This window comes from Magnolia sinica, chromosome 5, assembly GCF_029962835.1.
Source record: "Magnolia sinica isolate HGM2019 chromosome 5, MsV1, whole genome shotgun sequence".
Taxonomy (NCBI): Eukaryota; Viridiplantae; Streptophyta; class Magnoliopsida; order Magnoliales; family Magnoliaceae; genus Magnolia; species Magnolia sinica.
In genome coordinates, this window is record NC_080577.1 from 41,819,520 (window position 1) to 41,835,403 (window position 15,884).

General features: G+C 38.9%; 1 protein-coding gene across 4 annotated transcripts; it reads left to right on the forward strand.

Annotated features, from left to right (window-relative positions):
- Nucleotides 1–1,082: 1,082 nt before the first annotated feature.
- On the forward strand, nt 1,083–12,146 carry LOC131245969 (protein disulfide isomerase-like 1-4). 4 transcript variants are annotated; one of them, XM_058245802.1, is made up of 12 exons: nt 1,100–1,998; nt 5,284–5,413; nt 8,173–8,338; nt 8,431–8,549; nt 8,665–8,745; nt 9,120–9,206; nt 9,325–9,399; nt 9,844–9,912; nt 10,007–10,087; nt 10,172–10,306; nt 10,954–11,010; nt 11,769–12,146. In XM_058245802.1, exons 1-12 carry the CDS (start codon nt 1,418–1,420, stop codon nt 11,940–11,942), a joined length of 1,755 nt encoding a protein of 584 aa, XP_058101785.1. In that variant the 5' UTR covers nt 1,100–1,417; the 3' UTR covers nt 11,943–12,146. The 4 variants fall into 4 exon arrangements, with proteins under 4 accessions (XP_058101787.1, XP_058101788.1, XP_058101785.1 ...); XM_058245803.1 differs by having other exon boundaries at nt 1,112–1,998; nt 11,772–12,146; XM_058245804.1 differs by lacking the exon at nt 10,172–10,306 and having other exon boundaries at nt 1,083–1,998.
- Nucleotides 12,147–15,884: the final 3,738 nt, after the last annotated feature.

Consider the following 15,884-nt stretch of genomic DNA (forward strand, 5'->3'; position numbering starts at 1 on the left):
GGAATTTTTTGTTCAACGTTAGCAGTTCAAATTTTTATTTTTTATTTTTTCCTGTACTAACCGTCCATTATATCCGTCTATTGGCCGATTAAGATGATACTCCCCATTAGTAGCTGGATCCATGATTTAGACAACATATTTGTAGATAAATGGGTCCCACGAGTGTGATTTCTGTGTGCATGTATATGGATAATCTTGCTCTACCGGAATCCCAAAGTTTTCCCTAGAATCTCAAACGTTATGAAACTGGGCGCCACTTAAGTGGTAACCCGGAATCAAAGACGTGGGTGTTACCCTGACCGTTGGGCCCACCTCGATATATTATATGTATATCTATGCTGTCCATCCGTTTTTCCAACTCATTTTATGTCATGAACCCAAAAATGAAGTTGATAAAAATCTCAGGTGGACCACATGATAGGAAACAGTGGTGCATGACTATTAAAAAGTTAGTGGGTCACGGAAATTTTGGATCAAGTTGATATTCGGGTTTCTCTTCATCCAGATCTATGTGACCTTATCAAAAGGTTGGACGGCAAATAAACATTACATTGGGGCTAAAGAAGTTTTTAATGGTGTGCGTTCAACCACCACTGTTTCCTGTAGTGTGGTCCACCTGAGATTTTTATTTGCTTAATTTTTGGGCTCATGCCATAAAATGCGTTTGATAAATGGATGGACGGCGTAGATAAAAAACAAATATATTGAGGTGGGCCCCACGGTCAGTGTGCCAAACCACATGGCTGATTCCAGGGAACCAGGCATATCGCGCCCTACGAAACTAGCCCCAGCCTCAGTTCTGAAAAATCCTTAAATAACCCTCATTTATGTCTCAAATTGCAGAATTTCCCCTCTCTTCATACCTCAAAAGTAACGGCTCCCTGATGCCACGTTTCATATTAAACTCTTCCCAACAGCTACGATGTTCTAACTCCGAATCAATGACCCCCACGCGTGACATTCTATCATGCATCGTACATGCCACATAAAATGCGACGAGGCGTACGTTTCTCTATCGCGACCAGGCTATATACCTCAATCGCGATTGAAGTAAATCACTCTTGGTCCACCATGATGCTGCCAGTGTGCTCGTACGATCAGATGATTAAATCTCCATCTATGGATGGATGACTGCAAAAATCACACTGATAGGCCGAAAGATATTTGTTATTAGCCTCTCAGAGGGGAGTAAATGGATGCATGGATGTTCTAAATCTAAATATAAACCAGGCTTCAGCAGTGAATGGTTCGGATCAATCACCACTGCATTTACCTGGTCCCATGAGGGACGAACTTGGAGATTCATCTCAAGCGCAACGGACCGGAGGTGTCCTCTTTGTCTATTTAAACGCTGAGATCTGAACGCATTTTCGCTCCCGATATCGGAAAACATCGGAAAACCTGTTTCTCTGTGAAAATGGCGATTCCAACCCTAATAATTGCTATTTCAATCTCAGCTCTTCTCGTCTGCCATGGCTTCTGCTCTGCAACTCCTTCCAAGAAATCAGACGAGCTCAACCACGAAGAAGAAGAAGAAGAAGATCTCAGCTTCCTCGAAGAAGACGACGCCGGATCTCCGATCGGCGGAGAGCATTCCATCACCGGCGAACCTGATCCCGATTACCTCCCCGACGGCAACGGCGAATTTGAAAACTTCGAAGGGCTTCCGGACTTCGAACACGGTGACGCGTACCCGCCGCCGCCACCAGAGGTCGACGACGAGGACGTCGTTGTGCTCCAGAAAGGGAATTTCAGCTCCTTTATTGAGAAGAATCGGTACGTGATGGTGGAGTTCTATGCCTCCTGGTGTGGACACTGCCAAGCGCTGGCGCCAGAGTATGCGGCCGCAGCAACAGAACTGAAAGGAGTTGTAGTGCTGGCGAAGGTCGATGCAACTGTCGAGAGCGAGCTCGCAGAGAAGTATGACGTGCAGGGGCTTCCGACGGTACTTTTCTTCGCTGATGGAGTTCATAAGCCGTATCGGCAGCAGAGGAACAAGTAAGATTCCGGATCTGTTTCTAGTTCTGCTCTTTTTTGTTTCCTTTTTTTGGCCTGATTATGTTAAAATAGTTTCCAGTTTAGGAATTTTCTTCCTTGGGTTTCTTTGGCCGGGTGAGGCGGATTGCGTGGGAGAAATACGAGGCTAGAATATTACTTGCGTGGACCCTAGTGTATTTGTGCCTTGGCCAAAAAATGGGGCAATCTGCTTTTTAAGGTGGGGGCTGGTGTATGTTGAATGCGAGCTTTTAGTGTACACGCGTATCCTAACCTGATGAGCAGAGCAGCATGGCGTCATCTCTGGCTGAAGAACATAGATGGTGAATCCTAAGTAACTGGTGAATGAATCATATCTCACATGCATATTTCATGCTGGGGTGTGTGACTTGCTTGACTAGAGCTTTGAGCTCCTCTGATTATGTGATTATTCATATATTCTAATGCTTTAGATGATTTTTTATTTTTATTTTTTTGAAATTCTTAATGTTTAATTTGGTAATGACAAGAAATCTCGTGATTTTGGAATGGGAATCGGATCGACTTCACTGTAAATTGCTAGTTCTGAAATGCTCGATGACAGATAATCTAGGGATAATAGCGGATTTTTCTGAAATATCTTCTCAATTTTCTACATTCTTTTCCCTTTCTAATAGTTGAGAACCAGTCACTTTTTTTTTTTTTGTTCAAGTTATTGCAATGTCTAAGCTAATACTTCCATTTTTATTTTTTTTTTGAATACTTTTAGGTCAAAATTATGTCTACAAGTTAACTTTTTTGAGAACCCATCACACGCGATTTGACTACAGGGGCTCAATTTTTACTTTGATCCAAAACTCTGGTGGGCCATGAAAAATGAAAACAATTTTCTCCCTCGATTTGCATTTCTCTTTGCTATAGCCCACTAGAATTGTAGATTAGAGTGAAAATTTGTCTCTTGGAGTTCCATGAGATTCCGCATCACGTGGACTGTTCGGATTAGATGCCCAAGACACGTGTGCACAAATATATATATATATATATATATATATATGTGTGTGTGTGTGTGTGTGTGTGTGTGTGTGTGTGTGTGTGTGGAAATGGTACTATGAGGACGATCTCATGGGAACTTTCCATAAGGTCGATCTTGTGGGCCCACCATAATGTACGCCGAACATCTACCCCATCAGTCAGATGAACCATTACATGGTAGGCCACAAGCTTAAAAATCAAGTTAATCCATGACTTGGGTGGGCCACACCACATACAAAAGTTGAGAGGGGTTACCCTCCCATTAAAACATTCATAATCATTCATTGGGTCCACAGAGATGTGGTTCACAGATCCAGACCATTCATTGTGTGCCCTACTTGAATGAGGTGTCAGACCAAGTTCCAGCCGCATCCAAAACTCAGGGGGCCCCACCAAGTGCTTCTTTATGTTTTAGGCATGTCTTCACATAGTTTTAGATGGTATGGCCCACCTAAGTTTCATATATGGCTGATTTTTGGGATATACCATAACCTAAAGGGGACCCATACCTCATGGGAACTTCCCGTGAGGTCAAGCTATGTGGGCCCCACCATGATGTGTGTCAAACGTCAACACCGTGCATTTGGTGGGTCCCCTCTAGGTTATGATATATCCCAACAATGAGCTGTATCTAGAACTCAATTGGGCCATATCATATGAAATTCTGGTAAATTGTACCTAAAAAATATAAAACCACTTGGTGGGGCCAACATGAGTTTTTTATACGGCTGAAACTTAGTGTCACCGCTCATCCAAGTGGGATATACATAATCGATAGGTTGGATGTCTAAAACACATCTCAGTGGGCCATATAAACGATCATCAAGGTTTCAATGGTGGGTATAAACGATAATAAGGTTTCAGTGGGCTGGTGTCTACTCTGTTGTTTGTGGTGTGGCCCATCTAAGTCATTGATTGCCCTTGTTTTTTTAAAGCCCATCGCTCATCATGGGATGGGTGTGTCTGATTGATGGGTGGATGGCTGACATATATTATGTTGGCTCAAAGCTTGACTTCATGGGAATTCCCATTAGTTCGACTTCATATATATCCCTTTAGGTTAGGGATATCCCAAAATCAGCGGCATTTGAAACTCAAGTGCGCCATACAAATCACGTGAAATTGTGCCTAAAATATCTAAAATCACTTGGTGGCCCCCGGGAGTTTTTGATACGACTGAAACTTATTGTGATCCCTCATCCAAGTGGGACACACAATAGACATATAAATGATCATGAATGTTTCAATAGATAATGTGGTCCACCTAAGTCATTGATTGGCCTGATTTTTAGGCCTGTGGCTCACCATGGAAGAGTGCATTTGATTGATGTGGTGGATGTCTGACATAGATCACGGTGGAGCCCATAGAGCTTTACCTCGTAGGAAGCTCGGTGATGTCTACCTTTTCCCTACACTCAAGGAAAAGTTCCATGAGTTTGAGATCGAGTTATGTAGGCCCCTTGTGATGTGTGTCAAATATCCACACCATCAATTAGATGCACCCTTCCATGGTGGCCCATGGACTTAAAATTCAGGCCAATCCATGACTTGGGTGGGTCACACCACAGAAAACAATTGAGAGTGGATGCCCACCCATTGAAACCTTCTTGATTGTTTATAGGGCCCACAAAGGTGTGGTTTAGACATCCAACCCATCCATTATGTGTGTCCCACTGGGACGAGGGGCCACACTAAATTTCAGGCCATTCCAAAACTCAATGGACCCTACCAAGTGTTTTTAGATGTTTTAGGCATGATTTCACACAATTTCAAATGGTGTGGCCCACTTGAGTTTCGGATACTGATGATTTTTAGGAAATCCCATAACCTAGAGGCAACCTACCAAATGCACAGTTTGGATATCTAACACACACAACGGAGGGGCCCATGGAGCTCAACTTCATGGAAGCTCCATGAGTTCGACCTCATAGCACCTCCACATGCGCATTTGTATATTTGAAAAATGTTGCCAATTCCAGTTCTAAGAGTAGTTTATAAAGCTTTTAATTTTTGTTTCAAATATTTGGATATCTACAACTGTTCTGGACTACCTTTGTTTTTCTCTTGAATGGACTGTTTTAGACCTGGATCTACATATTTTACACCAAGTTTTTCTTTCCATGTATGTTTAAGATTGTTTACATGAGGCTATGTTTTACTGGGAAATTGTGATTAAGTAGTGCTTTACTTCTCTTTCATATTTGGAGAAATATAATGGCATGCTTCAACTATTTATATTCATTTGAATGGCCAATATCTTTTGATATTAATCTGCAGGGATGCTATAGTGACATGGATTAAGAAAAAGACAGGACCAGGTATTCACAACATAACCACTATTGAGGATGCTGAACAGATATTGAGTGCTGAGAGTAAAGTGGTTTTGGGCTTCTTCGACTCTTTGATGGTACTTTTTACTCCCCTTATTAGCCGTACATAATTGAGAGAGTACACCATTTCTGGGTATTAAAAACTGGGCGTGTTTGATTTTCTAATTCACTGGGAAATACCCTGGTACATGGTAATAATTATTTCCCTCCCTAGTTGCCGCACTCTTCCCCATAGCTGATTTGACTGCCTACTTTTTGGAGGTAAAAATGGCAAATACTGTAAAATATTTGTGGGTCCCACCATGATGTATATCATGTATTCACACCGTTCATCTATTATGTCAGGTAAATTTATGATATAAGCCAAAAAACGAGGCATATCCAATCCTCAAGTGGACCACGCCATAGAAAAATATGAATTAAATACTTACCGTTAAAAGCTTCCTAGGGCCATTGTTTCTTTTGGTATGGCCAGTTGAGTGTTGGACCTAACTCATTTTTCTTCTCATATCTCAAAATGTTGTGATAAAATGAATGGACGGAACAGATATATCATATACATCAAGATGGGGTCTTAAAATGGCCATTACTACTTTTGAACTGGTTTCGAAGAAATGAAATTCCCCATGAATATTCAAACAGGTGAAATGGTAATAATCACCCATTTCCAGGGTTTTTACCTTTTCCCGGTGAAACAATGAAAATCAAACAGGCCAAGAATTAGGAATGTTGAGATTTTAGTGGTCTTAAAAGTATAACCAAGTACTCAAAAACCTCATTGACTCAACTAATTGATGAAGGCTCAGGCCCAGTTAAAGTCTTAATCAAGCACAGAAACTTGAAGAGCCTGATCAATTTCTTTATAGTCTTAGTCAAGCAGTTAAAAATTCGTCATATACTTAGCATAAGCTTTTGAGCTTAGCAATCTTGATCATTGACACTATGAGTCTCAAGTCAACACTCAGGTTCTTAGTGAGTCTAATCTGAGTTCCTAAAACTTTATTGGCGGATTAACACCCTGGAAAGGTGAGGAGGATTGACCTTACTATTGAGATTAAGATTTCTGCCGTTAACAATAGTTCTTGTAATTTGTGAAAATCTGTGGATATTCTAGTCGTACATGGATTGTCTTGTTTATTTATTTAAAGACAAAGTCATCATTATTGGTTTTAGTAATTTTTTTTTCCGGTTCCAAGAGCCTCACTTTCTCATATTTACGTGAAAAGAAGAAAATGATGTTGCCGTGCTGAAAATTTCAAATTCCAGCAACAGGCCTGAAAACTTTAATAAAAATACCCTCAATTGTTTCAAAAGAAATATGTGAAACACACAATTCCTTGTGCTGCCTGTGGGAGTTATACAATTCAGTTGACTTTCATGGTTTCAGTGTTATTGACAGATTCATAATCAAATTGCCAAAAACTCTCATTTTTTAAAATGAATTGCTCCAAAACACCTTTTAAATGTCTGAATCATACTAGGCGACTTGACTCAAGATAAGGCCAAGTCAACACGACTCAACAAAATTTTGAGCTGAGTCACCAAAAAACTCACTTCTGAGTGAGACTTCGGCAAGTTAGCTTGCCAATGTGGTTGACTTGATGCAACTCGATGTTAGTCAAACTGAGTCACTTGCTGAACGCTTGCCCTTTTAATTAATTTATATATATATATATATATATAAACTCTCATTTTTTTAATTGAATTTCTCCAAAGCACCTTTTAAATGTCTGAAGCATACTAGGCAACTTGACTCAAGATAAGGCCGAGTCAACATGACTCAACAAAATTTTGAGCTGAGTCACCAAGAAACTCACTTCTGAGTGAGACTCCGGCAAGTCAACTTGCCAATGCGGTTGACTTGATGCAACTCGATGTTAGTCAAACCGAGTCACTTGCTAAATGCTTGCCTTTTAATTTTTTTTAAAAAAAGAATTATATATATATATATATATATATATATATATATATATATATATATATATATATGCACGCACGCGCGTGCGCGCACACACACACACACACAAACTCTCATTTTTTAAAATGAATTGCTCCAAAACACCTTTTAAATGTCTGAAGCATACTAGGCAACTTGACTCAAGATAAGGTCGAGTCAACATGACTCAACAAAATTTTGAGCTGAGTCACCAAGAAACTCACTTCTGAATGAGACTCCGGCAAGTCAGCTTGCCAATGCGGTTGACTTGATGCAACTCGATGTTAGTCAAACCGAGTCACTTGCTGAATGCTTGCCTTTTTAATTTTAAGAAACAAAGAATTATATATATATATATATATATATATATATATATATATATATATATATATATATATATATATATATATCCAAGTGCAGTGTGGGACTCAAACACAAGATCCCACAGAAAAGTGCGTGCGCCATGACTGACTTAACATATGCTGATTTTTTTAAAACAAAATAACCCATTTTTAAACTCATATCATGAAAATATCTATTATTAACCTAAATTCTTCTTCATTTAATGATTAAATATCAAGTCAAGTCAAGTCAAGTCTTTGGGTCAGCCTGACCTGGCTGAATATCTAGTTGAGTCGAGTTTTCAGGTTTTTGACCTACGGTCTGATATTCTCTGGAATCTAGCCCTGTAGAGTTGAAGACACATTGTAGAATGGGTGACTCGCTGTCATTTTGGTCACTTGTCAGCCATGCTAGTCACTTTTCAGAAAACTGAGGGTGGTTTTGGTAAATACCTTCGAAGCAAACCATTAAGGATTAGATTGCTGGAAGGTACCTCTTCATACTATATTACACTCATCTTTTATTGTTATGTCAGCTTGATTTCTATCAAAACTACAGGGTCCAGAGAGCGAAGAACTTGCCACTGCTTCACAACTTGACGACGATGTCAACTTCTACCAAACTTCCAATCCTCATATAGCTAAGCTTTTCCACATTGAACCTGAAGCTAAACGTCCAGCTTTGGTGTTGCTGAAGAAGGATGATGAGAAACTAAGTTTCTTTGGTTAGCTCCCTCACTGCCTTCCCTGTGGCTGAATTGCATTGAAAGTGCTCTCAAGGGACCTTTCATTGACATTTGAGCTTTCCATTTTGCAGAAGGTCAGCTCACTAAGCCTGCAATAGTTGACTTTGTCCTTGCCAACAAGCTACCTTTGGTGACCATTTTTACCAGGGAAAGTGCTCAGATGATTTTTGAGAATCCAATCAATAAACAGGTGAGCTCATGTTTCCTGTATGTTAGCATTGGCTCTACTAACATAAGAAATTGCTTTCTTGCATCTAAAGATAAAGATATTTTAAAGCTTCTTGGAATCACTGCTTTCTTTCCAGGTTTTGCTCTTTGCCACGTCAGACGCTTCTGAGAAGGTTTTGCCAATCTTCCAAGAGGCAGCAAAATTTTTCAAGGGAAAGGTAAATAGTGTGATTTGCATTTTAAAATAGGTTTTTACAATTGTGGATGCATTTTCCATTGAACCTTGTTTAATGGGGGTGTACTTATCATCCACTTTTACGAGCTCAAATGCGGCTCTGAAAGCTGTGTTTGCATTTTTTAGCTTGAAATTTTGATCCAGCCTAGTTGATCACGAACTCTCTGATTTTGTTGGAAGTCAGTGCTTTGGCTAGTCAAAATGAGTTGGTTTGTCCTAGAGTTCAGATGGATTCTGGTGGCTATTTCTTCAGTATAGTTCCTTGGTGTCAACAAAGAAAATTTAATATGTTTTACGTACCTATATAATACCAGCCTTCATTTGTGGCATTTGTGACGATTTTTGGATCCATTGCAGCTTGTTTTTGTGTATGTTCAAAAAGACAATGAGGACATTGGGAGACCGGTTTCAGATTATTTTGGTGTCACTGGAGATGGTCCTAATGTAATTACTTATAACCCTTTTTCTCTTGAATTTACTGATTTTTCCATAACACCTTTCCACTTTTTCTGCATCTTGAGACCTGAGATGGATCCTTCTAATTCTGTTCATTTGCTTACAGCTTCTTGGCTATGAAGGAAGCAATGAACCCAAGAAGTATAAGTTTGATGGGGAAGTGACTTTAGACAGCATCAAGGTCAGATACAGAATTTCTATCTTCTCTTTAATGTTCTTTTACTCTCTAACAAGCTCAAGCTGAAATTGTAAACCTAATATGACATGTAGATACTTGGACTTGACTCGGAAATCGGTCTTCCAATCTCCAAGTTCGACCCTATCACATGTATGAAGTACTTACTGATTTTATAAGAACTTGTGATTTGCGATCAGTACTTGGAGCTAGGCCAAACTCTACTGTTTGGCTGAGTTCTGAGATAGCTTTTGAACAATAGAATGTAATAATCAACACACATTCAAGTTCCGTTTCAAGTACCGATGCACTGTTATCTGAATGTTTCAAATCTCCACATGGATTTAACATCTTTAATTTACTACTCGAACAACCTCCTCATCAACGGACTGTCAAGCATGTAATGCTTATTGATTCATACTTGCTGTTCTGCCTTCTCTAATAATCCAGGCCTTTGGGGAGGGTTTTGTTGCAGATAGGCTCAAGCCTTTCTTCAAGTCCGATCCGATACCTGAGACTGTAAGCTATTAAATTTCATTTCCTCACAACTGATTTTCCCTTTCATCTCTTTGATCCAACTCCTTTTAATCCTTTCATTAATGGATTGATACAGAATGATGGGGATGTGAAAATAGTGGTTGGAGATAATTTCGATAAGATTGTGCTAGATGAGTCGAAGGACGTGCTTCTTGAGGTAAATTCACATCAATGCATCAATACAGATCCTTTGTTACCCCCATTTCATCTGATGTGGTGTCATTCTCATACTTTGAACCAGATATACGCACCATGGTGTGGGCATTGCCAAGCAATGGAACCAGCTTACAACAAACTTGCCAAGCATCTGCGTGGCATCAGGTCCCTCGTCATGGCTAAGATGGATGGAACAAGAAATGAGCACCCACGGGCCCTGGTCTGGCTCTTGTTATTATTATTATTATTATTTTTTTCTTGGCTTTCTTTTACTAACAATGTTTCTATAACTAATCTCAACCTTCTGTGGCTGGTGGCATAAAACAATGTTAAAAAATTTGTAGTCACATATGGGAACTGGTCTTTCGATTTTTGAGTTTGACTCAGTTTGGTTTTTTTTTTTTTTCAATGGAATCAAGAGTTCTTGGTAATAGGGCTGCCAACTTGGTTGACTCAGGTGGGTTCCATCTTGATCAGTGGCTTACCCAACTGAGAGACTGACAACGACATCATTGCATCCTGTAAACAAAAGAAAAAGGTCTTCCATGTCACCTAATGTGCAACAAGTCGAGGTTCGACTTTAACACTAGGTCAGTTGATTCGGTTCGGCAAGCTCCGAGTAGTGTACCCAAACTCTCAAATTTTTGGAAAATTGGAGTTTGTCATTGACTTCACAAATTTAGGTGAGTTCATCAATAGTTTAGATGGGTTGAACTCAGAAATCAGTCCTCTGAACATCAACAGAAGCTATGATTAGTTGCAGTGGGGTTGGATAAAGTTCAATTACAGGATTGAAATCGGAAACTGTCACATTTCCAAGTTATATACGTTCATTGTGTTTTTACTACTACTGTGCTGGTTTTGCAGGCTGAGGGATTTCCCACTCTTCTCTTCTTCCCAGCAGACAGCAAGAGCTCCGATCCGGTAAATTTTGACTTATTTGGTTAGATTGTTATTTATTTATTTATGAAAATTGTTCACCTACAACAGGTCATATAGTGCTACGTGTTTTCGCTTTGAATTCCGGTTTCCACTCGCCCCTGAAAATATATTTTCAGGACCAAAATGCTTGTAAACATGAGTTTACGAGTTGTAGTAAGTTATAGTTCCAAAACTTGCTGACTCAACTCGAAATTTGGCCGAGTCAACTCAACTTGGCAAAATTTTTATCCAAGTTGTGGGGAAACTCCATATTTGGCCTGACCTGGGCTGGATTAGGACAGACTAGTTGTGTCAACCCGATGGCTTGGTCAACTCAACCCAACTCAGCGTGATCTGAACTGAGTCGCTCACCTCCTGAGTGGAGATTTTATTAAAATAAAGAATGTGGGGAGCAAGATTTGAACCCCTATCATCGACCCAAGGAAGCAATACCCTTCACCAGTGAGGTGTCTTTATAAATGTTTTTTGGAGTTGGGTTATAAATTACTTACTCCTAATTTAACCATTTTAAATATAGATTTTTGTTTCCTAATATTTTCGAGTCTTTGAGTAAACTCGACCTCAATGAACATCGAGTTGAGTTGAGATTTCAGGTTTTTGAACTACGGGTGAAGTAAGCTTTCAACTGGTTCTTGGTGATCAGTTCTCTTTACCTAAATTCTCTTGGTGGGCATTTCGTTGTTGTTATTAATTAGCTGTTCTAATTTGCCTTTGATGTTCTTTGTTTTTCCGGGCTTGAGCAGATTGCTGTAGAAATGGATCGAACAGCCGTGGCACTGTACAAATTCATCAAGAAGCATGCTTCGATCCCTTTCAAGCTCCCAAAACCAGAAAAGGCTATAAAATCGGAGAACGAATCTGTGGATGAAGCTGAGAAGAGCAGCAGCAGAGTTGACCGAAAGGACGAGTTGTAAGGGTTTTAGTTATGTAGCCTTTGTTTATCAAACGGGGAGTGGGTTTGTTACGTGGGAAAACAAAAATGGAGTGCTGAGAAGGATATAGTTACAGTTTCTACGCTCACTCTGAAAATTTGACTGAGGATTGAATCTCCCAGAGTAGTCTTGGAGCATGCAAGGCCGTGAGTGAATAAAAAGAGTACATTATCTTCTTCTTGCTCATTCTGCTTTAGCAAATAAAAACACAGTTCAGGAAGTGAGTTGGTTGACTCGAGCGAGTCGACTCGGTGTTTCTTCGGCAAGATGCACCCGTTTCCAGTCTCCGTCCTCCAGAGACTGATGAAATTCCAACTTTATCGGTGAGTCTTGTCGATGACTCTTGGAAAGTCGACTCAGTCGATACCTTGAAACTCAGGATTCTAAAAATTACGGCGTTTCCAGGAGGTCTCAACAACAGGCCCCTCAAAGAGAAGTACCTCCAGGTGTTGTCACCAAAAACCTTCCCCGATTGACAGAACGTCCCGTTACTGACACTTGAAAAAGCAGCTTTCAAGGCCTCGTTGCTTCGGTGTATGTGGATTGGACAAATTATTCACTGACAAAAATAAAAATAAAAATGAAAGATGTGGCTGATAGGACAACCGCAATTCAAGATTATAAAAGATAAGAGAAAAATATTTTTAACTCTAAATAGAAAGATTAGTCCTAACGAGACAGGTTGTGATGATAAAAGATCGGTTTCACATAAACATATTTGGCAGATATCAAAAAGAGGTGTCTGATTAATACGTAAATGGCACTATTTTATGAAATCTTTCATTGAAAGATTCTATATGGATATCTTTCTATGTAACATTAAGGGACCACAACAAAATGGTACTAATTTATGAAATCTTTCATTAAAAGAATCTATATGGATATCTTTCTATGTAACATTAAGGGACCACAACAAACAAAACAGTGGGAACGGAAACGTCCACCATTGAAACCTTCCTAGAGCTGACCATGATGTTTATATGCCATCCAAACAGTTAATATTACCACTCTGATAAACTGTAGGAACACATAGGATCCGATACAAAACTTCCGTTACTCCCTGGTGTTCAATCCCCACTGTTTCATGTGGTATGGCCACATGAGTTTTTCATGTGCTTGATTTTTAGATTACTATTCTATTGTGGTCTTTAAAAACATATGGGCGGTGTGTATTTGTCACTGACATCTGTGGGCTCCACAACCCCGGCACGGGTATATCTATACCCCTGTGCCTGGGGCATATGCAATCGGCTCTCGACGTGGGACCCAATTTTTGTGTTCACGAAACCCAAACTGTCTAAATTTACATTCTGATCACCCTCATGGTAACTTCTTGTGCCGGCCCCGTCATTCCCTATCTTTCCCACTAACATGAGGACATCCATATATAAGCCTCACCATGAAGATCAGATCGCTCTGCTCGATAGGTGGGCCATCTAGAGTAAGAACCAAATGGTTTGGATAGATATATTCAATTAAGAGAAATCGCCAGGTGTGTAAGGAATAGTTCGATTTCGTTTAAACATTTCGTTTAAGCATTTGCGAGTTTTTATATGCTGAGCGTGATTGAAGGCCTTGTGACCATGCTTAAAATAACTAGATTATGATATGACTTATGAAGATTGGGATGATTACTTAGCCACTGAGCAACAAGTAGAGCTGTATACAAGCCGAGCTACCTTGAAAAGCTCGCTTGGCTTGGCTTGATCTAGTTCGGTTTAACTCGTCTTGAACGACTATTCAAGATGAGACAAGCTTCATATGACCCATCTTATTTTAAAACAAGTTGAGGTCGATTAGAGTGAAGCTTGGTTAGCTCGTGTGTGTGTGTGTGTGTGTGTGTGTGTGTGTGTCTTAAAGGCCCTATCTTATTTGTTCCTTTTTTATCTTTCTATTTACGAACCTAACCTAGCGCGATTCCCTGCGGTCCTCGCTCTCTCTTAGCCTTAAAGCTTAATTGAAACATGATAAGTAAGCCTATAAGAGATACAAATTTGTTATGAAACCGTATGGCCCAAACAATAGAATTTTGAGTGTTGTTTGATCTCATCAAGCAGACCTCGAGAAATTAAAGTTAACATGAATACTATTGCATCTACCCCTTGTGTGTCATACTTGTGGAGATGTTGTGCACCTAACATGAATTAAACTTAACATGAATTCAAAAGGGCTCGTCTGCTTCATGAAGTAGTCCAAGAGCCTCTCTTGTGTGCTATGCTTGTGGAAATGTTGTGCACCCAATATTTGAATGCTTGATTTTAAAAGGGGCTTAATCTACCTTAGTTATGAACCAAACTAGTAAATATGTGTTAACTGAGAAATTGACACACTAATGGAGGAGCACCTCTAGAGGATTGTCGGAAAAGAAGATAGAGTTTCCAATACTTCATAAAATGACTAATCATATGAGGGTGTTGTTGAAACTGACTGTTCGGCGTAATGAAACGATGAAGAGAATGCTAATAAAGGATAATAATAATCAATATAAGACTTGCATAGTTAAATCACCTATCGAACATAGATCTCTAACTAGAAATTCACTTAACTGAAATGTATCTAAGAAAATCATTCGCCCTCTTGAACATAGTCTGGGTCCTAGGAAATTCACACCTAAGTGGGTTGTTAAGAGGGATAAGTAACTTTAAAAGGTATACGAGGGCTTAATTGTTAAATATGAGAAGTAGTTTAGCATCTTTGAGTGAGCACTATAGGTAAATTAGAGGAATTCATCATCATTTATGCTTAATAGGTAAATTCGATGATTTTTTAGCCTTAATCCTTTTTTATAGTTTAACTTTAAAGTTGTTGATTTTAATATCATATGTTTATTGCTAGACTATCTTCAGTCATTTTTATTTCAAATGACATATCTCTTAAATGACCATAATTAGCATTCTCCATGTTGTTAACGTTATATGTATCCTATTCCCTTGTTAGTATGTGCTCATTGAAAAATCATGATTTGTAGAGCCTTCAATTTTTCTATTTTTAATTGATATATCCATGGGATTGTCTCTTTGTCAAATACTTATAAAAAGGAAAAGAAAGATCAAGTCTCACCAAAACAAGTTAAATTCTGTTTTGTACGATTTGTTTGTTATTGTACAAAATTTATGAAGATAGGGGGATTCATGCAGAGTTTACATGTATTTGTATATTCGAGTTGTAAATCATTTGTATTGACGTGTAATAATTTAAGTTGTTTTGGTTTGTTATTGGTATAAACCATGACAAGGTTTAGGTTAGTTTTTTGTCACGTAATTAACAAAGGGAGAAATTATTAGTGCACTTATTTGTGCACATGTTTTATCAATCACGTAATTTTGTATATCATGTAGTCAGTTGAGCCCTTGCAAGCTGAAGACCGAAGACACAAGAAGATTTTGAGCATTAGGAATGAAGAACAGGTAAATGAGGTGCCTTGGTGATCATAACCTTATATCCAAAACAACCTAAACTTTTAAATGATCCTAACCTTAATAAGAAAACCTTGTTTGATCATCACATTGCCTTAAGAACCTTTATAAAATATGCTTTGATAAGCTTTAGAGGTTCGAGTTGTTAGAAAATAAACTCCACAAACTAGGTAACTCATAAGTGAGTTCGATCAATCGACCAAAACTGTCCAATGAGTTCACTTAACTATTTCACCAAAGTTCGATTGATCGATTGAGCCTAGCTATTGGAGATCTGTTAGAGTCTTTTTTCTATAAATATCGCTTTTGAATCTTTATTTTTTTTTAATGAATTTTGTCATTTTAGAGACCTTGGTGTATCACAAGCTCTACTAAACTCATAGGATTTATTCCAAAGAGATTGATGCTCTCTTCTTAGTTATTGATCACTCTAATGAGCATTCTGAGCTCCTTTACAATAAGAAAATGATCTCAAGCCCTCTATAGAGTACATATGTAAGTCTTTGTG